The sequence below is a fragment of the Pan paniscus genome, chromosome 4, assembly GCF_029289425.2.
Source record: "Pan paniscus chromosome 4, NHGRI_mPanPan1-v2.0_pri, whole genome shotgun sequence".
Lineage (NCBI taxonomy): Eukaryota > Metazoa > Chordata > Mammalia > Primates > Hominidae > Pan > Pan paniscus.
The window spans coordinates 118,083,087-118,104,938 of NC_073253.2; the positions used below are offsets into that span (position 1 = coordinate 118,083,087).

The 21,852-nt window shown below is 34.6% G+C and overlaps 1 protein-coding gene across 1 annotated transcript in view; it reads left to right on the forward strand.

Moving 5' to 3' along the window:
• The window catches only part of SNX2 (sorting nexin 2), a 54,467-nt gene that overhangs the window by 22,331 nt on the left and 10,284 nt on the right, over positions 1-21,852 (forward strand). Inside the window, exons 3-11 of the mRNA XM_003826695.7 lie at positions 2,204-2,367; positions 4,383-4,449; positions 4,595-4,638; positions 5,984-6,125; positions 10,765-10,843; positions 17,974-18,049; positions 18,983-19,096; positions 19,350-19,443; positions 20,883-21,088. Coding sequence (XP_003826743.1) covers positions 2,204-2,367; positions 4,383-4,449; positions 4,595-4,638; positions 5,984-6,125; positions 10,765-10,843; positions 17,974-18,049; positions 18,983-19,096; positions 19,350-19,443; positions 20,883-21,088 — 986 coding nt within the window. The remainder of the gene's footprint in view (positions 1-2,203; positions 2,368-4,382; positions 4,450-4,594; positions 4,639-5,983; positions 6,126-10,764; positions 10,844-17,973; positions 18,050-18,982; positions 19,097-19,349; positions 19,444-20,882; positions 21,089-21,852) is intronic.

A 21,852-nucleotide genomic window follows, 5' to 3' on the forward strand; every position in this document is an offset into this window, starting at 1 on the left:
ATTACACTTGGTTCTTATTTATAATACATTTTAACAGGTGTAGCATTCCTCCTCCTTTGGAGGAGTATGGTTCTAGGAAACTATAATAGGGAGCAGCGTATGTTACTGGGATGGTGAAAACTATTGTCCAGTAATGAGAAACCTGTACTCGATTTGTCCCTCCTATACCAGAGGAGAGAATATAGATATTGCTGTAGTGACATTGACATAATCAGTTCATACATGTCTCAAAGTATGTCTCCAAGGAAAAATTAATCTTTACAGTTAGCACCTATGAAGCATCTTCCTGTTTTCCCTCCTTTAGGTCTGCTTTAAATTAAACCTTATGAATTTGTAATATATTTGTTTACTTAAGCTAAAAGGTGTCATGAAGAAAATTTAAGACAGATTATATATATATGTTGAATCTAAATCCTACAATTTTTGAATGAAGCAGCCTGTTAGTGTAAATAACACAAAACTCAGTATCAGTAAAGTAAAATGTGATTAAAAAGTTTAAATGACTTTATCCGTACTGATTTCTCAATAAAGTTACTATCTCTCACAATATTTTGCCTGTGGGTCTGTTGCCAAATAACAGTGCCTCTTTCAGATTCTGGGGTTTTTGTTTTGTTTGGTGCTTGTTGTTTTGCTTATTGTTGTAAATATCTCACACTTGTAGCTTTGATATACTGCTTTTTTTTTTTACTTTATCATATTACTCATTGGTTTCATTTCTTTACAAAAAGAGTAATAAATACCAGCAATCATCACAGCCTGAATTGCATATAAGCTTTTATTTTGTTACCGTAGGCTTATCTATAGCCTGTTTCAACATACATAGTCCATTTTCCTTCCTCTGGTTACCATAGTTTGAAAGATTTTTAGTTATTGATCATTTTCGCTTTTTATATGAAAAAGTGAAGAGATCATCTATACCAAGTAAGGATCTCATCAACATGAGATAACCAGTAAGAATAGCTTGATAAAATGTTGACATGTATAACCTTATTTCAGGTAAATATGCTATTACTGCTATACCTTGAGGTATTAAAATTAAAATGGTTCACTGACTATCATTACCACCATCTTGAACCTCTAAGAATCTAAGGACCTCAGGTTAGAAACCACTGGCCTGGTCCTGTGTTTTCCTTGAGGTCCTGCCTTCCTTTCCTAGTATCAATTCTACAAACCAGCAAAGTTGTAGTTTACATTATGGCCACCAATTGTGATTTTCCCTTTCCTGGCTCTGCTTTTTGCATATGCTATTATTCCATTATCATGGAATTCTGTCTTCATTTTTTCTCTACCCATTTCAGTCTTCTCAGATCCATTTTGTAAACTGTTCTTGATTTTTGTCTCCCGGCTCAACTCAAATTGTAGTGTTTGTTCTGTAGCTCATGTAGCAATTAAATGTCTTGTAACATTCTTTTCATTGTTTGCCTGGGTATTATTTAAGTCTTTTATTATTATTTAACATCCCACATGCTTATGTCTTGTTTTCCCCAACTAAATTATAAACTCTCTGAGGGCAGGTATGATATTTTACATTTTTGTGTGTTTTTCTGTTGCACTTAGCACAATGTTATGTAGCCTGTAGACATTCAGTTTATTGATTTGGTTTGATTTTTAAAAATTATTAGTATTAGATTTTTCAAGTGAGTGGGCATTTTAATTTAAAACCTAAACACCTATTTGTTTTGTGTCATATTTGTGTATCCAACTAATTAATATCCAGTAATCTTTAGCAATTAATTGCTTTATATTACTAACTTTGTAGCTTTTCCTAACCAGTTTTTAATCCAAGTTAAAATAGTTGTGGACAGACTTCCACCATAAAATTTGTCTTTATATGTATAAAATAATCATAATATTAGTGTAAATAAATATTTGAAAGGTAAGTTACCACAAGTATAAGTTGTTACAAATCCAAACATGAATGTGGAATCATCTGCATCATTGCTTTTCTTTCAGCCTGATCCCTACCACTAGTGTAATTAAGCTAACTTAATAGGATTCTTTCTAAAACCAACAAAGTTACAGTTGGTTTTAAAGTTGTGATAAATAAGGGTGCATAAAATTCCTTTGTGATAATTATTTTTAAATGACATTTTTATATTTGTGGGTAATATAAAAATATTTTTTATAATCCATTAACTGCTATGTAGAATATTGGGGGTTTGCTTGCCAGTGTTCTTAACTAACTTGTTTAATCTATGTCTAGAAGCCACAGAAGAAGTTTCTTTGGACAGCCCTGAAAGGGAACCTATCCTATCCTCGGAACCTTCTCCTGCAGTCACACCTGTCACTCCTACTACACTCATTGCTCCTAGAATTGAATCAAAGAGTATGTCTGCTCCCGTGATCTTTGATAGATCCAGGGAAGAGGTACAGGAAAATGTATTCTAAATTAATATGTAAATATATACCTTTTTTCCCCACCCAACATCACTCTGCTGTTAGTCATTTCTAATCAAAGCCTTTCAGACATTTTGGGAAAAGAATATTGGACTAAATAAGTTATGGAATCTGGCTTCTATCTTCCCCCACTCTACCCAGTGACCTGGGCATATCATTTACCTTGTTAAGTGAAGGAGTTTGTCATTTCTGATTTTATGATAATAGTGTGCATTTCCTAGGGTTTCTCTGTTGGTCAGATGATATATAAAAGTGCTTTGAAAACTTAATCACAGTAAAGTGATATTTTGAGTAAATTTATTTGATAAAATTTGTAATAAATACTGTTAATACTTAAAGGTTGATATTGAAAAAGAAGGGAGGATGTATATCAGTTAAAGGTACATTCTCATGATTTGGCAGTAATTTCTGACAAGGTGAATTTGGAAAAGAAAAATTATACGGAGATTATTTTAATGGCAAAATTATGTATTTAAAAGTCATTCATGGAAATATGTCATTAAAATGACCATGATTAAGTAACAACCACATAAAAAATATGAACAATCTCGCAAACATAATATTAAGGGAAATAAGTAAGACATAAAAGAATACTTACATAATTCTAATATATGAACTTTAAAAACAGATAAAACTAAGGTACAGTGCTAGATGTCAGGGTAGTGGTTATGTTGGCAGGTAAAGAATGGGTAGTAACTGGAGGGGAAGCAAAAGAGGGCCTCCTGAGCTGTAGTGATGATGCTTATTTCTGATTTAGGTTCTGGTTACAAACGTGTTCACTTTGTAAAGGTTTATTGAACTGTACACTTAAAATTTATATACCTTTTATGTAATGATTTTTAAAAGTTTTACTTTAAAAATATCTGTACAGGAAGACAACCTTGAAATAAAACAATTATGGTTCAAAACACTTTCCATTTAGATAGTGTTAGACTATTAATAATTGCCTTGAAAATTTTGCAAAGTTGAATAATCTCTGAACTTTGTGCTTGAGAATAACAAAGCTTTCCTGCAGAGCTAATGTTTGGATTGCTTATTTTTAATGGCATTTACAAGGGCTTCTCTGAAGTCTCAACATAGGGTTGTCATTTTTCCCACTTACTGCTTTTTCACTGAGGTTTATAGTGCTTTCCTTCGCGTCCAGAAGAACATGTGTTTATTAGATAATTAGAGAAATCTTGATACTAAAGTTGCTTTTCAGTATAATCACTTCTGCTGGTAAGTAAGGTTCTACTGGTAAAAGTAATGACTACTTACCTCCTTGGTATTAAAGGGTAGAGATAGAACTTTGAAAAATGCTAGTATTAAAATTAATTAAGGAGGTAATTTTTTAATAATCTGAATCTGAAGATTCAGTATATAGAACAAAAAATTCCACAATATTTGTACAAAAAGACTAAAACATTTTTTCTACATCTGAGGAATTAACATGAGATTTTGGGCTGGGCGCAGTGGTTCACGCCTGTAATCCCAGCACTTTGGGAGACCGAGGTGGGCAGATCACCTGAGGTCAGGAGTTCAAAACCAGCCTGGCCAACATGGTGAAACCCCGTCTCTAGTAAAAATACAAAAATCACCTGGGTATGGTGGCAGACACCTGTAATCCCAGCTACTTGAGAGGCCGAGGCATGAGAATTGCTTAAACCCAGGAGGTGGAGGTTGCAGTGAGCTGAGATTGAGCCACTGCACTCCTGCCTGGGCAGCAGAGCAAGACTCTTTTAAAAAAAAAAAAAATTGTTACTTCTCCAAATGGTCTTTTGTGTGTGTGTGTGTGTGTGTGTGTGTGTGTGTGTGTGTGTGTGTGTATTTTATTTATAAAGTCAGGAAATGTGAAAATTTTTATTGTTTTTCAAAAATGAAGTGCTGGGTGGCTAAATTATTTGTTGTGACATGGACTCTTACAGAAAATAGATGATAAAAATTAGTGTCATGACAATAATTTAAATTATAATTTTTAATGCCAAAAAATAATTTATACTTTCTAGATTGAAGAAGCAGCAAATGGAGACATTTTTGACATAGAAATTGGTGTATCAGATCCAGAAAAAGTTGGTGAGTCAATACTTATTATATTTTGTATTTATTTTTTATTAGTTTGTTGGTTTTGTATGGTTTTTCTTCATACATCAGTATAGTATTAAATGAGTTTTATTTTTATGCATGTGATTTTAATAGTAGTGTTTGACTTTTTTTGCAGGTGATGGCATGAATGCCTATATGGCATATAGAGTAACAACAAAGGTGAGCTTTTTGTGCTTTTAAAAAAACTATCGAGCCCTCATTATGTGTAGTATGAGGATATGGCTATGATTAAGGTAGAAGTGATCCCTGTCTTTATAAAGGTTACCACCTAATAAAGATTGCCAAGAAGTAGGTACAATGAGTTGTGAGTGGTTTGATATGTAGTGTTCAGTGAGCGTATGCAGGATGGGACCTGATTTAGACCTCTGGATGCCTAAGCCAAGACATAGGTGAGGGAAATGATGGGGAGGAGGGGGGGCAGAAGAAGAACGCTTGTGCCAGGTGAGGAATTTGCTTGTGCAAAAGCCAAAAGTGAAGAAAGCATTGTGCTTTCTAGAATCTCCAAGAAGTGATGCATGATTGAAATGTTCAGCAGTAAGCCTTTGTGTATTATGAGCAGCCACATTTTAAGGAGTTTGGCTTCATGCTGAGTATAATGGAGAGCCATTAAAGAAGTTCAAAGAAGAGTGTGGCACAATTAGGTTTTTGTTTTAGAAATATTTCTTTGGCCTCAGTATGAATTGGGAGGGTCAAAGTAGAGGTCAGGATTTCCAGTTAAAGGGACACTGCAATGATTAAAGGATTGTATGCCTTTAAATATTAAAAGAGCGTGTCTGTCACAGCAATTCTAGCTGTAAGCAGTAATACTTTATACTAAGAAAATGGTTCTGGAGATGAGCAAAATAAGTGGCTTCTTGAGTTATGTAGGCGATAGAATTGACAGGACTTGGATGTAATGGGTGAGGAAGGAGAAGGATGCCTAGGTTATTGACTAGAGGGACTTTGCAGCTGTGAGAGTGATCCATGGAGAAAGGCAACACGGGCAGGAACACAGTGAGGATGAGGATGACAGTTGTTAATTCATTGGATAAATATTCATTAAACACCTACCATGGTGTCAAGCTTTGTTGCAAGCACTGGGGTATAGTAGTAAACAATACAGACAAGGGTGGCATCTTATAGAACTTATGTTCCAGCAGGGGGAAATAGGGTAAGTTTGAAGTGCTGGTGAGATTTAAGTGGAGGGGTATTTGGATATATTGGACTGAAGCTTTGAAAGATATCTGGGCCAGATGTAAAGATTTAAGAATTATTAGCATAAATAGAGTGAATAAGATCAGTTAAGATAGAATAAGGCAAATACTTTTTTGTCCTATTAAGATTCTGTAAAATACATCTATGGTTTAGGGTTTTTTTAGTTGGAAACCTATATACCACATTAGTTAGATACTCTGCATTCTTTTGCAAAGTAGATACATGTATGTGTTCACAATTATGTATAACATTAACTTGTGGAATAATTGCTTGCTATTCAAAATTTGAAATACCTCTTCTTCACTTGTAGACATCTCTTTCCATGTTCAGTAAGAGTGAATTTTCAGTGAAAAGAAGATTCAGCGACTTTCTTGGCTTGCACAGCAAATTAGCAAGCAAATATTTACATGTTGGTTATATTGTGCCACCAGCTCCAGAAAAGAGTATAGTAGGTAAGCACAAATTTTTCAAAAATTAATTTTTGTTACTGTTACTAGTTCAGTTTTAACTGTATAGATTTGTGGATTTCTTAATCATTCACTGTCAACATTTTATAATGTGTAGAGATAACTGAATTTAAATATTTCATTTATACTAATCATGCATGGATTGAAGAATGTATTGGTAATAGTTTTATTTTCTAACACTTGAGGATTTTTGTTTATGTAATACAGTAATGTTAAATATTGGGTTGAGGCCGTGTGTGGTGGCTCACACCTGTAATCCCAGCACTTAGGGAGGCCAGGGTAGGAAGATCACTTGAGGTTAGGAGTTCAAGACCAGCCTAGCCAACATGGTGAAACCCCTGTCTCTAGTAAAATACAAAAATTAGCCAGGCATGGTGGCACGTGCCTGTAATTCCAGCTACTCGGTGGGCTGAGGCAGGAGAATCACTTGAACTCAGAAGGCGAAGGTTGCAGTGAGCTGAGATCACACCTGGGCAACAGAGTGAGACTCCATCTCAAAAAAAAAAATTGGGTTGAAATTTATGAAGTTAAAAGCAGTTGGAAGCCCTAACCTTTTAGGGTCATTAGATTACCATTTTACTGAGTCACAATCAGAGAATACTTAATATTATTAATATGTTAACATTTTTCTAAGGGATGGAGGTGTTAGACCCTCACTAGCCTTGGCTCGTATAAGAGCTATTTAAATTCATCTTAGTTCATTTCGTACCTCAATTTAAAGTTTAAAAACATTTCTACTTTTTTTTTTTTTTGAGATGGAGTCTCACTCTGTCATCCAGGCTGGAGTGCAGTGGTGCAGTCTTGGCTCACTGCAACCTCCGCCTCCTGGGTTCAAGTGATTCCCCTGCCCCAGCCTTCCGAGTAGCTAGGACTGCAGGCACACACCACCATGCCTGGCTAATCCTTTTTGTATCTTTAGTATAGACGGGGTTTCACCATATTGGCCTGTCTGGTCTTGAACTCCTGACCTTGTGATCTGCCTGCTTTGGCCTCCCAAAGTGCTGGGATTAGACGTGAGCCACTGTGCCCGGCCACATTTGTACTTCCATAAGCAATAAAGACTTAGTTAAGAAACTGCAGAAAATTACAAAAGAGGAGGAAACCTCCATAGGCCTACCATTAAAAGACATCTGTCATCTCAAAATTTTGTAGTATTTTATTCAATGCTTTTTCAGTCATAGGTTTTTATTTACCTTTTTCTTTTTTTTCCTTTAAAGTAATTATCTTCTCTGTATTGTTCACAGTTTTAGTATATGTGCTGCTGAAGTGAGCACTACCATTACTTTTCTTTATACTTAGATTAATCTGAAAGTTTTTTTGTTTTTTGAGACGGAGTCTCGCTTTGCTGCCCAGGCTGGAGTGCAGTGGTGTGAGCTCGGCTCCATCATGGTGGCTCATGCCTGTAATCTCAGCACTTTGGGAGACCGAGATGGGCGGATCACCTGAGGTCAGGAGTTCGAGACCAGCCTGGCCAACACGGTGAAACCCTGTCTCTACAAAAATACAAAAATTAGCCAGGCGTGGTGGCTCCTGCCTGTAATCCCAGCTACTTGGGAGGCTGAGATGGGAGAATTGCTTGAACTGGGGAGGCAGAGGTTGCAGTGAGCCAAGATTGTGCCATTGCACTCCAGGCTGGGCAGAAGAGCGAGACTCCATCTCAAAAAAAAAAAAAAAAAAAAAAAAAGAATTTTGCTGATTTTTTTTTTCCCCCCAAGCTGGTCTCAAACTCCTGGCCCCAAGCAGTCCTCTCATCTGGCCTCCCAAAGTGGTGGGATTACAGACTGGAGCCACCATGCTCAGCCAAATTTTGCTGATTTTTAAATTATTGTTTTTACTTTTTTAAACATTAGGTTTATAAAGCAATGTTATTGGTACCCTTTACAGTTTCAGAACCTAATGTATTTAGATGAATTTGTTATATTCTTTCTTTTTTTAAATTCAAAAATTGAGTTTAGTGGTTCTTTAACTTTTTGGTCTTTCAAGACCCCTTCGTAGGGATGGTTCAATCCAAAGTGTTGAAATCTACAGGGATGGTTCTATAGGGATGGTTCAATCCCAAGTGTTGAATCAGGGATGGTTCAATCCAAAGTGTTGAAATTACAGGCATGAGTCACCACACCCAACTGAAATACATTTAATGTGGATTAAATTGTTTAAAACTTTTTTGCTTTTTCTTGAGATGGAGTCTCGCTCTGTTGCCCAGGCTGGAGTGCAGTGGTGCTATCTTGGCTCACTGCAAGCTCTGTCTCCCGGGTTCATGCTATTCTCCTGCCTCAGCCTCCTGAGTAGCTGGGACTACAGGCGCCCGCCACCATGCCCAGCTAATTTTTTGTATTTTTAGTAGAGATGGGGTTTCACCATGTTAGCCAGGATGGTCTTGATCTCCTGACCTCATGATTCGCCCGCCTCAGCCTCCCAAAATGCTGGGATTACAGGCGTGAGCCACCGCGTCTGGCCTGTTTAAAACTTTTATATATGTGTGTGTGTGCATGTGTGTATATATATACACACACACGCGCGCGCACACACACACACAGCCCACCATTCCAAAAAGGATTTCAGGCAACTACATATAATACAGTTTATATATAGAGAAGTTATCAGGAAAAAAATAAATGTAGTCAAATAGTAATATGAAGCCAAGCAAAACAATTTCTTCAAAGTATGGTGAAGTCTTGAATAATTATTAAAGGTGGGTGACAAATTAATCTTTGAACTTCTAATTACATAGCTGGTGGTTTTCAAGTAACTTACACTTATAGCAGGGAGCATGGAAAAAGAGTCATAACTTCTCCTCTTTGCTGGGAAGCTTTATAATTGCCACTGAAGGGAGAGTCTTCATTAGCACGTAACTCTCTACTTTGGTAGGACCTTAGTTGACCTAAGAACACTATTCCATTTAAACTGTTAGAACAACAAAGTTGAAAAGTATTAAAAGTTAACTAGTTACGGTAGGTTGTTTGGGGTTTTATTTATTTATTTATTGGTCACAATGTCCCTTAACAATTACCTCTAAAAAGTAGAATGGATAGAAGGTTTTTAACTTCAGTGAAGAACTACCCAGTGGTGAGATTTTTTTTCAGAGAAATAGAGTTTGTGAAACAATTCACATCCCAATTCCGGTAGTTCAGTCAGAGGTAGTTGTAGTTTTAGGTGTCTTATTTTCCATTTTCCTTTTCAAGCCATTGTATTCCATTGGAATTTTAAACAAAACATTAATAGGTGATTAATAAGTTAATGTGCCAAACTGAAGATGTACCAAACTGAAGAATTGTGTGGTTTTACATAGTCCATTTTTAAAAGGCTTTATTGGAATATAATTTACATACCATATAATTCATCCATTTAAAGTGTCTAGGTTGGGTGTGGTAGCACATGCCTGTAATCCTAGCACTTTGGGAGGCTGAGGCAGTTGGATTGTTTGAGCTCAGGGGTTTGAGACCAGCCTGGGCAACACAGCAAAATCTTGTCTCTACAAAAAATTAGCTGGGTGTGGTGGTGCGTGCTGGTGGTCCCAGCTACTCAGGATTGCTTGAGCCTGGGATATAGGGGCTGCAGTGAACCGTGATCATGCCACTGCACTCCAGCCTAGGTGACAGAGTGAGACCGTGTTTTGAAAAAGAAAAAAAAAAGGGTATCCAGTTCACTGGCTTTTAATATATTAAGAGTTGTGCATACATTACCACAGTCAATTTTAGAATATTTTTATTACCCCAAAATGGAATCTGGGATCCCTTAGCCATCATCCCCTAATGTCCTCATTTTCCCCAGCCCTAGGCAGTCACTAATTTAGTTTCTTTCTCTAAGTATTTACCTATTCTGGACATTTCATGTAAAAAGGATCATGCAGTAGATGATTTTTTTTGTGTGACAAATTCCTTCCACTTAGCATCATATGTTCACGGTTCTTTCATGTTGTAGCATATATCAATACCTTGTTTCCACAGAATACATTTTTGAAAGGAAAAAGAACAGGAGAATAAAAGAGAAAAATCTGCAGTCTGAAATTAAATTGCCCTTACAGAAGTAATTAACATGACTTATTTTTTAAATCTGAAGTTATAAATGACTCTGTGAAAGAGCTTTTTCTTTCAATCATTGTAAAACCAGCTGTGATAAGTAAATAAGAACATGCTCTTAGAATCTGCAGGAGGGAAAACATAACAAATTCATGGATTACATTTACTTTTATTTTTGTCATCCCAAAGTATTTTAATTATTGCTCATGAGAAATGAAAATGTTAATTGAGCTGAAATTTATTGATTTGAAATTCCATTAGGTATATCGGGTTAGAAACACATTTTAATTTACCAGGAGTATAAAATACAACAGATAAGGGATCTTTTTGATGTAAGCTTTTCTGTAAACAAAAGCAGTATGGGTCAGAAAACTATAAACATTTTATCTGTTCTCTCATGTTTTAAGTATTTACCAAGTAAAGATGTTAACGTATCATGAGATTTAATTCCTCAAAACGTTTTTGCTTTTTAGATAAGATACCAGTTACAAGTTTAGGGCTGTTAAGTTCAAATTTTGAGTGTATTTTAAATTATGAAGAAATGATTATGAAAGACTTTCACAGCAATATAAAGTCATCATGAATCTCATTCAACTTCTTCAAAGGGATGACCAAGGTCAAAGTGGGTAAAGAAGACTCATCATCCACTGAGTTTGTAGAAAAACGGAGAGCAGCTCTTGAAAGGTAATTCTAGACAGCTATATTTTATTACTCTCATGTTTGTACCTTAATATAAATGTAATTCCATTATATGGCAAAACTGTGTTTTAATGATTAAATTTTTTCCAAAGTACCACTTGGTGGCTTTTAAGACTCCTTAAACTTTTTTAAGAAAATTACTTCTTTCAACAAAGTACTGTATAATTGTTCTGTATAATTTTTATTAATCCTCATCAATAGTCTAACAAAATAACACTTGTTTTTCTATTATATGCTACAAGCAGGAGCATATAATAGAAAACATATAAAGACATGAGTTAGCTGGGGATAGAATTGTATCATAGGTAGTCACCAAGAGTTACTAAGAAACTGCTAAACTTGGAAAACATGGAAGTTGTGAATGGGGGGAAAAATAAAAATTTTTGGATGCAAATAATCCCACTTTGGTCTTATTTAGGTTTCTAGGAAGTTATACCACACTCATGTACTGTGTTGGATAGTATAGCTAATTATAGTTCATCTAAATTAACTTTTCTGATGAGTTTTTACTTAGTAAGAACATTATTAAATACAGTGAGAAGTACAGTTTGTGTCCCCCTTGTGTTTGTGTAATTGATTTTTACTTGAATGTACAAAAGTATTAGTCTTTGCTTGAGTTGAGTATATACAGTGACCCTCCATATCTGTGGGTGCCTTATTTGTGGATTCAACTAACTATGGATGGAAAATATTTGAAAAAAATAATTACATCTATACTAAACATGTACAGACATTTTTGGTCATTATTGTCTAAACAATACAGCTTAACAACTGTTTTCATAGTATTTCCATTATATTTGGTATTATAAGTCTAGAGATGACTTAAAGTATATGAGAGGCTGTCCATAGGTTATTATGCAAACACTACGCCATTTTCTATCAGGGATTTGAACATTTGCAGATTTTGGTATCCATAGGATGTCCTGGAACCAGTCCCCCACTGGTACTGAGGGACAGCTATACTTAAAGACTAATATATATGCTCTGTTTTCCTTTAGAGTACTTGACTCTACACATTTCCTATAGCTTTGAAGACTTGTCTTCCTTGAAGCAGACTAAAAGGGGGACAGATGGGAGGATGGGAAGAACCACACTTCCATAATCTTAGAATTATTCCTTCCTTGCTATGCTGACAAAGTGAGAAAACAAATATAAATTATCTTAAAGCCCAGCATTTAAGACACAAGTTGGTAATTACCTAGGCTTGAAACTTTCTAATTTCATTGGTTTTTTTGTTTGCTTGCTCTTTATTTTTCTCTGGCTTAAAATCAGTGGTTAGGGTGAATAGCACAGGTCTTGGGGGTGGTATCTATTTCTCTAGGTCACAAATTATTTTTTTAAACTATTTCAAGGCAACTTATTTCTAGTTTTCAGTAGTAAATTATTTAAATTTCAAGAAAAATGGTACAGTGAAGTTAGATTTGAACAATTTACATTAAGAAAAGCTAAAGAATATGTAGTTTAAAATCTTAGAGAAGGCTTAAAGATGGGATTATGTCTGTGAGAATCTGCAGTTACCCAGAAAAAGGATTTAAATTGCATCAAGAGAAGTTTAGGTTAGGCATTTGAATTGATTCTATTGTAGGAGAGGTCATAGACTGAATATTTTTAAGAATAAAGGTAGATAATGGTCTGCCTTGATTTCGCTTAGTCTTTCCTGAAAATGTAACCATGACCCTTTGAGAGACCTTTCAAGTCTTATTTTTCTATGAGTAAATTTGAAGTATTTCAGATGGCATGCTTGATAAGGAACTTAATGAAGATTTATTGTACCAAGGACATATAATTTGATTCTACCTTTACGTTTCTTCCAACTTGACTGCATTGCATAGTACTTACCATACCTTCATGTACTATGAAATGTTGAGGAGAGTTTTAAGGGATATTGAAACTTGACCCTGTTTGTATAAAGACACTTTCTTTACTGATAAATGCTACTTGTTAAATGGTACCATAGTGGAATTTGCAATAGTGAAAAAAAGAAAGAAACAGTATAGTATGAGGGAAAAGTTCATTTTCAATTAGAAAAAAAAATCACTGAAGAAAATATAGGCATAAAGGTGTAGAAGCAAAGGAACTGGAATGGTTTCTTTTAATCTAATCTTAATTCTTCTGTCCAAGCTAATTTTCCTGTACACATTTATTTTTTAATCTGTACAGGATTCTAAAACTGCATTTTTCTTGCCCTTTCATATAGCCAGCTTTTCTAAAGTGACTTTTCTGTGGTATTTCTTAAACGTTAAACATCAAACAGGTACATCTGTGGGATACCCAACCCAGGTGGATCTGGTGGGTTAGGGAAGCATTTTTCTTTGTATTATTTTATTTAGTAGTATGATATTTACGTATTCGTTCAAACTTAGATAATCCAGATGACTACCTTGAATGAAAGGATAAATATCTGGTATTAAAGGTTAGGAAGAGAAAAGGAGTGGTTAAATACCCAAGTATTCCCCTGTGCCACACTCAGTAAAGTAAGCAGAGACTGCTTCTATTAAGAGTAGCCCTAACATCACTTGCTTGGTTTTCTTGAGAGTGCTTCAGATCTTTAGATCATATTGAGTGTATTTTATAGGTAAGGATACACATCTGCAAATACAAAATGAGAAATTTAGAGCATAATAATAAGTGTATAAGATTTATAGTTCCTTTTCAGTTGAAACCTGTGCTAATACTCCACACTTTCTCTGTGACCTTAGGTAAATTAATTACATGCATTTGTCTTTAAAGTGTAAGTGTGAGGCTGGGCGCGGTGGCTCACACCTGTAATCCCAGCACTTTGGGAGGCTGAGGTGGGTGGATCACGAGGTCAAGAGATCAAGACCATCCTGGCCAACATGGTGAAACCCTGTCTCTACTAAAAATACAAAAAATTGGCTGGGTGTGGTGGCGTGTGCCTGTAGTCACAGCTACTTGGGAGGCTGAGGCAGGAGGCTTGAACCCAGGAGGCAGAGGTTGCAGTGAGCCAAGATTGTGCCACTGCGTTCCAGCCTGTCGACAGAGTGAGACTCCGTCTCTAAATAAATAAATAAATAAATAAAATGTAGTGTGTCAGGATTGTGTTCATTTCAAGCATCTAAAAATCCAACTGGCCTAAACAGTTAATGTGGATTAATTAATCCACTCTTTCAAATCAAAGAGTTTGGAGTAGGCAGCTGTTCAGGATTATCTAATTCATTAGGAAATTCTATTGCTTCTTTCTGATATCTGATAATACAACCTTTTCTCACCAGTCTACTGACTGAGTCCAAAGGTGCTAATTAACTGCAGTAGCCTCCTAATTGGTGTCCCTGATTCCATTCTTGGCACTTCTACTTTAATACAGAACTTTACAGTAGTCATTCTAAAATATAAATCAGATCATTTTAACCCCTCCCCACCCTGGCCCCATGCCCCCATTTTACTCAATAAAAGCCAGAGTCCTTTTAATGGACTACAAGACTTTATATGACCTGCACGCCTCACTGTGTTACCCATTTGATCTCATATCCTCCGTGATCACTCACTCTGCTTTAGGCCAGACTAACCTTTTGCTGCTTCTCAAACACCCTAGGCATTTTCCTACCTTAGAATCTTTTCAACTGCCTGCTCCCTCTGCCTAGAATGCTTTGTTCCTAGGTATCTGCATAGCTAACTCATTTCCTTGTTCAAGTTCGTATGTTCAAATAACATCTTTCAAGTGAAGCCTATTCCAGTCATTGGCTTTCTTCTGACCTATTCCATTTATATTGCCACCAACCACATCTTAAATACTTGGTCCCATTTACCCCATTGTTCTGTCTTTTTTTCCCATAGCTTTTGCCACCTTGTCACATGCTTTATCATTTGTATGTTTATTATGTTTATAGTTTATTGTCTATCTTGTACTAAAATGTAAGCTTCACCAGGGAAAGAATCTTAGTCTCTTTTGCTCACCGATGTGTTCCAAGTACTCAAAACAGTACTTAATAGGTAGTAAGAGCTCAGTAAGTATTTGCTGAATGAACAAGTGAATGTTATCCAAGACCCAGGCTCTTTCTACCTTTTTATTCTCCTATTATGTGCGCTTGTGTTTTAGTTTCAAGCAAGATAAATATTTGTAACTCTGTTGCTCTCAAGCATTTTATATAACCTACTTTATTTTGTTTTGTTTCTGGTAAGTAAATAAGAATTTGAAAGCCTTGAGTGATTTTTCATCAGTAACTTGAAGTAAATTTGAAGAACGATTACTGAGCACCTCTTATTGGATGTGATATTGATCAATTCCATTGTCTTTTATTTCTGTCTTTTTTCAGTGTTTCTATTTCTCCCCATACCTCTTTTCCTGTCTTCTTCCTACACTCATTTACCCTTTTTGTCCCGTGTCTTTCCTTTGTATTACAACCATCTCTGGTCTTAATTCCGAATTGGCATATGTTTATAAATATTTATTGTTTTGAAATCCATTTTATGTTTCTGTTCTTAATTTCAACATTATGTAAACATATATATAAAAGCATATAAGCTTATATATGAGAAACATATATAAACAAAAAAAGCATACATATATTTTTTAGTGTATGTATTTAGTATATGTATTTAGCTTTATTTTATGTTGCCCTTGAGAAGGAAAGTTGTATTCTCTTTTTCTGGAATATCATTTTTCAAAATTGATTCTTCAGAATGCTAATATGTAGTAGAATGAAAAAGATCTATAGTCAATTGAGTTTTGTCAACATAGGATTTAACAAAGTTAAACTATGTTTAACTACCTTATGTTTAAAACCCTAAAAATAAACTAGGGTTATTTTCTGTAGGAGTTCTCACAACACTTAATAAAATGCTGTTTGATATGAATTTTAAAAGACAGGAATATATATATATTTCAAACTTTCTTGATATGGAATCATTCTTTTTCATGGAATAGTACGTGAGACTAGTATTCTACAGAACTCACTTTGGAAAGCTGTTTTAGAATATAAATGATGCAAGGTATTTCCACTTAGGTTTGAAATATTAGAATATTTCCTTTTTTTTTTTTTTTTCTGAGACGGAGTCTCGCTCTGTCACCCAGGCTAGAGTGCAATGGTGCGATCTCGGCTCACTGCAACCTCCGTCTCCCGGGTTCAAGCAATTCTCCTGCTTCAGCTTCCTGAGTAGCTGGGACTACAGGTGCATGCCACCACCCCCAGCTAATTTTTGTATTTTTAGTAGAGACGGGGTTTCACCATGTTGGTCAGGCTGGTCTCGAACTCCTGACCTCGTGATCTGCCTGCCAAAGTGCAGGGATTACAGGCATGAGCCACCTCACCCTGCCAGAATATTTCTTAGAGGTTAAGTACTAGATGTTTTGTCCTTCTTGGGTTTTTGTTTGTTTTTTACAAGTATCTGAGTGCCTGCTATTACCTAGCTGTTGTATGCACTGAGATGAGCAACTTATGCAAACTGCCTTCAAGTAGTACTCAGTCTAAACAATGAAATAACTTATCTGATATATTGTGAGAGAACTTCAGTGTTAAAATTGTAAGTCAAATTCAAGTGGGGAAATACCAACATTTCTTAAACCTGCAGGATTAGTGTTCTTGCTGCATCCCTTTTTTGGCTTCATAATATAGGTAGCAAAAATTTTTTTAAACCCAGCATAGATTGTATCGAAGATACCTGTTAAATGCTCTGGTTCTAGTATAATGACTTCTTATGTGGACTACTGACTTAAAACGAAGTTTAGTATGCTGTATATTTTATTTAAATATATAAAAACAGAAGTTAACATTTTGATACTGATAAAATAGTCATTTTTATCAATGTATAGAATTTGACTTTAGAGAAGATTATCACTTTTTTGGAAACCTTAATTTTAGGCATATTTTATAATCTTATAAAAAGGTAGAAGAAATTACTGACTACATTTATTCTAAAGAAATAAATGTGTTATTGTGAGGAAAAATATTATAACTGAAATATTACTGCATATGGTTATTAACTTGGGGAAAGATAGCAGGTGTTTTTTTTGTTTTTTTGTTTTTTGAGATGGAGTTTCACTCTGTCACCCAGGCTGGAGTGCAGTGGCAGGATCTCGGCTCATGGCAACCTCCACCCTCCAGGTTCAAATGATTCTCCTTCCTCGGCCTCCTGAGTAGCTGGGACTACAGGCGCCTGCCACCGCGCCCGGCTAATTTTTTGTATTTTTAGTAGAGATGGGGTTTCACCATCTTGGCCAGGCTGGTCTTGAACTCCTGACCTTGTGATCCACCCGCCTCAGCCTCCCAAAGTGCTGGGATTACAGGCGTGAGCCACCGCGCCCAGCCGATAGCAGTTGTTTTTAATGGGATTAGATGAGTAATCAAGAATCATCAAATAGTTGACCTTATTTCCTTTTATGAAGTCATGATTGGTAATTTATTATGGGTGACAGGCACATGTGAGCTTTTCTAATAAAGGGAAATTGATTTCATGGTGGTATTTCTAACTTTTTCATTTTTATTCATTTTATGTGGTATTCGTTTATTTGATTTTGTATGGTATCATATTAGATAAGACATTTACCAAAAACAGCAAAACCTTAAAAATAGAAATACTGAATAAATACCTTTGAAGAGGTATGGGGAAAATACTGAAGAAAATTTAGTTCTTGTCAAGTGAGGACTAAAGCTAATTGTGATCATAATTTAAATATGCTGACACGCAAAAAAGTATTGGTAGACTCTTCCCCATTCTGATGATAATAGCAGTTTAAAACTTGGTTGAGTGGAATATATATAGTAATATTAATATGTTTCTTAGAACTCTAAAATTATAGTTGAGAACATGACTCCACCCAAAGGTAAAATGATGGAACAAACTCACATACCCCTTTGCAACATAATACTTTGCAATGAGAAGTTTGGTAAGTTATTTAACCTCTCCCCACTCCCACCCCTTGCCATTTCTCTTTTTACGTAATTATGAAAACTGGATAGTATATCAATTTTCAAAAGATGAACAAAAACCTTTTTAATTATTAAATTGCTGTAAGATTCTAAGTAATTACAGTGAGAGTGGTCTAATAGGAGGTAGTAAGGACACTTTTTTTCCTAGTATTTCTATTTTTTTATCATTTTGTTGAACTGTAATTCAAGATGCTACTGATAAAGGAGCAATTTTACTCTTAAATCTAGGTATCTTCAAAGAACAGTAAAACATCCAACTTTACTACAGGATCCTGATTTAAGGCAGTTCTTGGAAAGTTCAGAGGTATTATTTCTATATTAAATGTTTGTATATGAATGTTCTCGTTATTTGTCATTGTAATTTATATGACTATATATAGTAAATAATTGGGTTAATAGATGGAATAAAGCAATTATTATTTTTTACTTAGTGCTTTAATTACCCTGCTAAATTAGTAGCAAAATATCTTTGCTTTGATACTTGTAGGGTGATTAGTCCCTTTCTTGAACACTTAAAACAAGATTTAAGAGAGTGATTTATAAGTAGTCTAACTCTGAATGCCCTAAGTTGTTCCTCAGGCATCATGTTGAAATAAGTTTATTCAGACTTCATTTTAGAGAAAGAGAAAGTTGAATGTGTATTTGCTTGTCTACATTTTGGTATCCTTATTAAGGTTTAGAAATGCAAATTTGTGACTTGAAAGAGCCTAAATTCTAAACATGATGCTCTTTTTATTTGAAATGTTTGGTATATTTTTGGCTCGTAAGAGCAATTTGAGTTCTAGTTTGCATTTTTTTCTTTAAATTATTGGAGTTGCAGAATTTTTAAAAAACTCAAAATCACACAATGCTGAGCATAAGGAGATTTTTCTCAAGACTTTCTTCTTTCCTTATAAACAGTTTGTTTCTGTTAGCAAACAGGTGGCCAGTGTTAGGGTACTTGGCAATTTCTTAATATATTTTGACAAACAGGGTGTTTGTTCCATCTAAATGTAAACGTGCAGAAGAAAAGCAAATGGAAAGTCTATTTTTTAAGTTTTCCTTTGAGAATGTACAAGTAGTATATTTGAGAAATTAGATCTCACTATTGGAATGTATGAGAGTGAAGAAAATACAACCTCTTTTTTAAAATTTGTACGTTGGGGGGAGGGGGGAGGATGGGGGATCACTTTTGTGCCTAGTTAAACCTCCAGGCTTTTAACCGGTTTGTTTGCCCTTATTTGTCATTCAATTCCAGCTGCCTAGAGCAGTTAATACACAGGCTCTGAGTGGAGCAGGAATATTGAGGATGGTGAACAAGGCTGCCGACGCTGTCAACAAAATGACAATCAAGATGAATGAATCGGATGCAGTAAGAGCTGATTTTTCGACTTGAATAATGAGATGAATTAATGAGCCCAACAATTGCATTTTAAAGCTGTACAAGTGGAAAATAGGATATTAATTTGCTTATTGAGTTTAGTTCTCAGCCACATCAGTTGGCCACCATGGTTATACATGGTTAATTTGTTGCTTTAAAACAAGGAATTTAGCTTGCTATTGGTAACCTAATTTACAATGGTTTGTTCTTCCTAAATTAGCTCCATTTTTCATTTTTTTCTTAGTGGTTTGAAGAAAAGCAGCAGCAATTTGAGAATCTGGATCAGCAACTTAGGAAACTTCATGTCAGTGTTGAAGCCTTGGTCTGTCATAGAAAAGGTTTGTTTGCCTTACTACTTACGTGGTTAGCACCATAAAACTAATGAAAATATTTTATTTAAATTTTATGAAAATAAATATTCTGAAGTTATTGCAGAAGAGAGAAAACAATCATTTAAGACAATGTTTTCTAGTTCAACTTTATTATTTAAATTTTTTTGTTCTATTTTGCTTTAATATCTAGTTTAGAAGTAGAAAAATAATGAGCTTAGAAAACTGTTAACTGGTACAGATGTGAGCTAAAAAAAAGAACAAAGAAAACTATATTTGAATTTTGGATTAAAACTTGGTCACTTGATTAACTTTTTGTTAAGTATAGTTACAGTTAAATGGATGAAGAGGTCTTATCAATTAGTAACTTTGATTATAATAAAAAAACTTGAGATTTGAAAATTGCTTTTTGAAAATTTTTTGGAAAGTATTTGTTTTGTGTGTCTATTTCCTGTAAAACCCTTTGAAGTATTTTCTTCATTCTTGAACTGCAGTATTGAAAAATCTGGAGGTTTTGCTAAAAATTCATAGAAAGTTTGAGTTGTAATATTTTAATCCACAGTGAAATTATAGTTTTTTGGTTTTTTAAAGAATCCAACAATGTAAATATCAATTGTCTAAGACATTTAATAAGCAAATAATATGTAACATTACCAGCAATACATTTTATTAAAATAATTATAGAAACTTATTAATACATTTATTATTGAAAGTAGTTTTTAACAGTTTTTGCCATTTGAATTATATATATCTCTTAGGGAATGGGCTTTTTTGGAGAACTTTACATAATGTAGAGCAACGGAGCAGTTTCCAGGCAGTGTAATTGTTAGTCATTGACAGTATTCAGCCTGTAAACATCTACTTTTCTTTATTTGAAATGTCTGAAATGATCACATTCTAAATCTTTTTAGAAATTCTAATATTTTACTGAGATTGTTGTACAACAAAGAAACTAACAATAAAATTTATGTTAATTGTGTATATAATTTTACCTTTGCTCCTGTTAGCTAAATAATATTCTCATTAAAATTATAGACATTATTTTCAATGACAAATGTTTAAAGGCCAGAAATGTGGTATAAATCAATTGTGAGTATTACCAGTTCTTCTCATATTAAAAATATATTTCATTTTTAGGAATGGGCAGAGAAACAGTGAACACTGTGGGAGAAAAAACAGGAGGCAGAATTTTATATTAAATGATTTAAGCATAGTTCATCCCTTTGGAATATAAGCAGTGATTTGTCTGTGTTTTCAGTAGATCTCCGAGCACTTGGCATTTATGCCTGAGGCATTTTAATGACTAATTGTTTCATATTAATTAATTTAAAATATTATTTGAGCAACTTGTGAATAAGTAAAATTTAGAGAAAAGTGGAAAAATCAATACAATATTTTAAAATTTTATGAGTGAACACTAAAATTGCATACTTTTTTTTAAATTTCAGAACTTTCAGCCAACACAGCTGCCTTTGCTAAAAGTGCTGCCATGTTAGGTAATTCTGAGGATCATACTGCTTTATCTAGAGCTTTGTCTCAGCTTGCAGAGGTTGAGGAGAAGATAGACCAGTTACATCAAGAACAAGCTTTTGCTGACTTTTATATGTTTTCAGAACTACTCAGTGACTACATTCGTCTTATTGCTGCAGTGAAAGTAAGCCCTTTCTTGCATGCTTCTCACTTGTGTCGTGTACTTTAAAAAGTATTTTGTTTCCTATTAATTATGTATTTACACGTCTAAATTCCTCTTATACTAGCATGAATAAAATGGCTTCAAGATAAGTATACATAACTTAATACTTTCTTCCCTATGACTTGCACAGTACAATAGATAGAATTAATGTTTTTAACAGGTCTAAGGAATGACAGATAAGATAGAAAACATTATACATTTACTTATGTATTTGTTTATACAAGTTTGGAACTAACTAATAGCATTTGTTTGCTCGTTCTAGCACTAACTGAAACTACTCACCGGACTCTATTATCATTAGTAAAGCTGACTGTGTAATAAATAGGATAAAACCAGAAACGATTATTGCAGTGAATATGTTTAATGGGGGCTTTATCATGAATTTGGATGTAATCAGACTTTGTATCCTCAAATATGTAGTCACCATGTGTTTATAGATGAGATGGGACTAGATTAGATCATAAATTGTGTTACTGAATGGTAATACTTATATAATAGTCCAATTTCTGAATAGTTGAGAAAGTAATCCAGTTAGTAAAAATTAGTATTCTGCAGATATCTGCAGTTTTCAGACAGTTAAACTGAACTGAACGTTACCCAGTGTATCATGTTTCAGAAGATACTTTAAGATCTTTGAATTTTTGTTATGGATATTAGTTATCATGGGGTTTGAGGGGTACTGGGTATTTACTTTTTACCTTGAATTTAAACATCTAGAAAGTTAA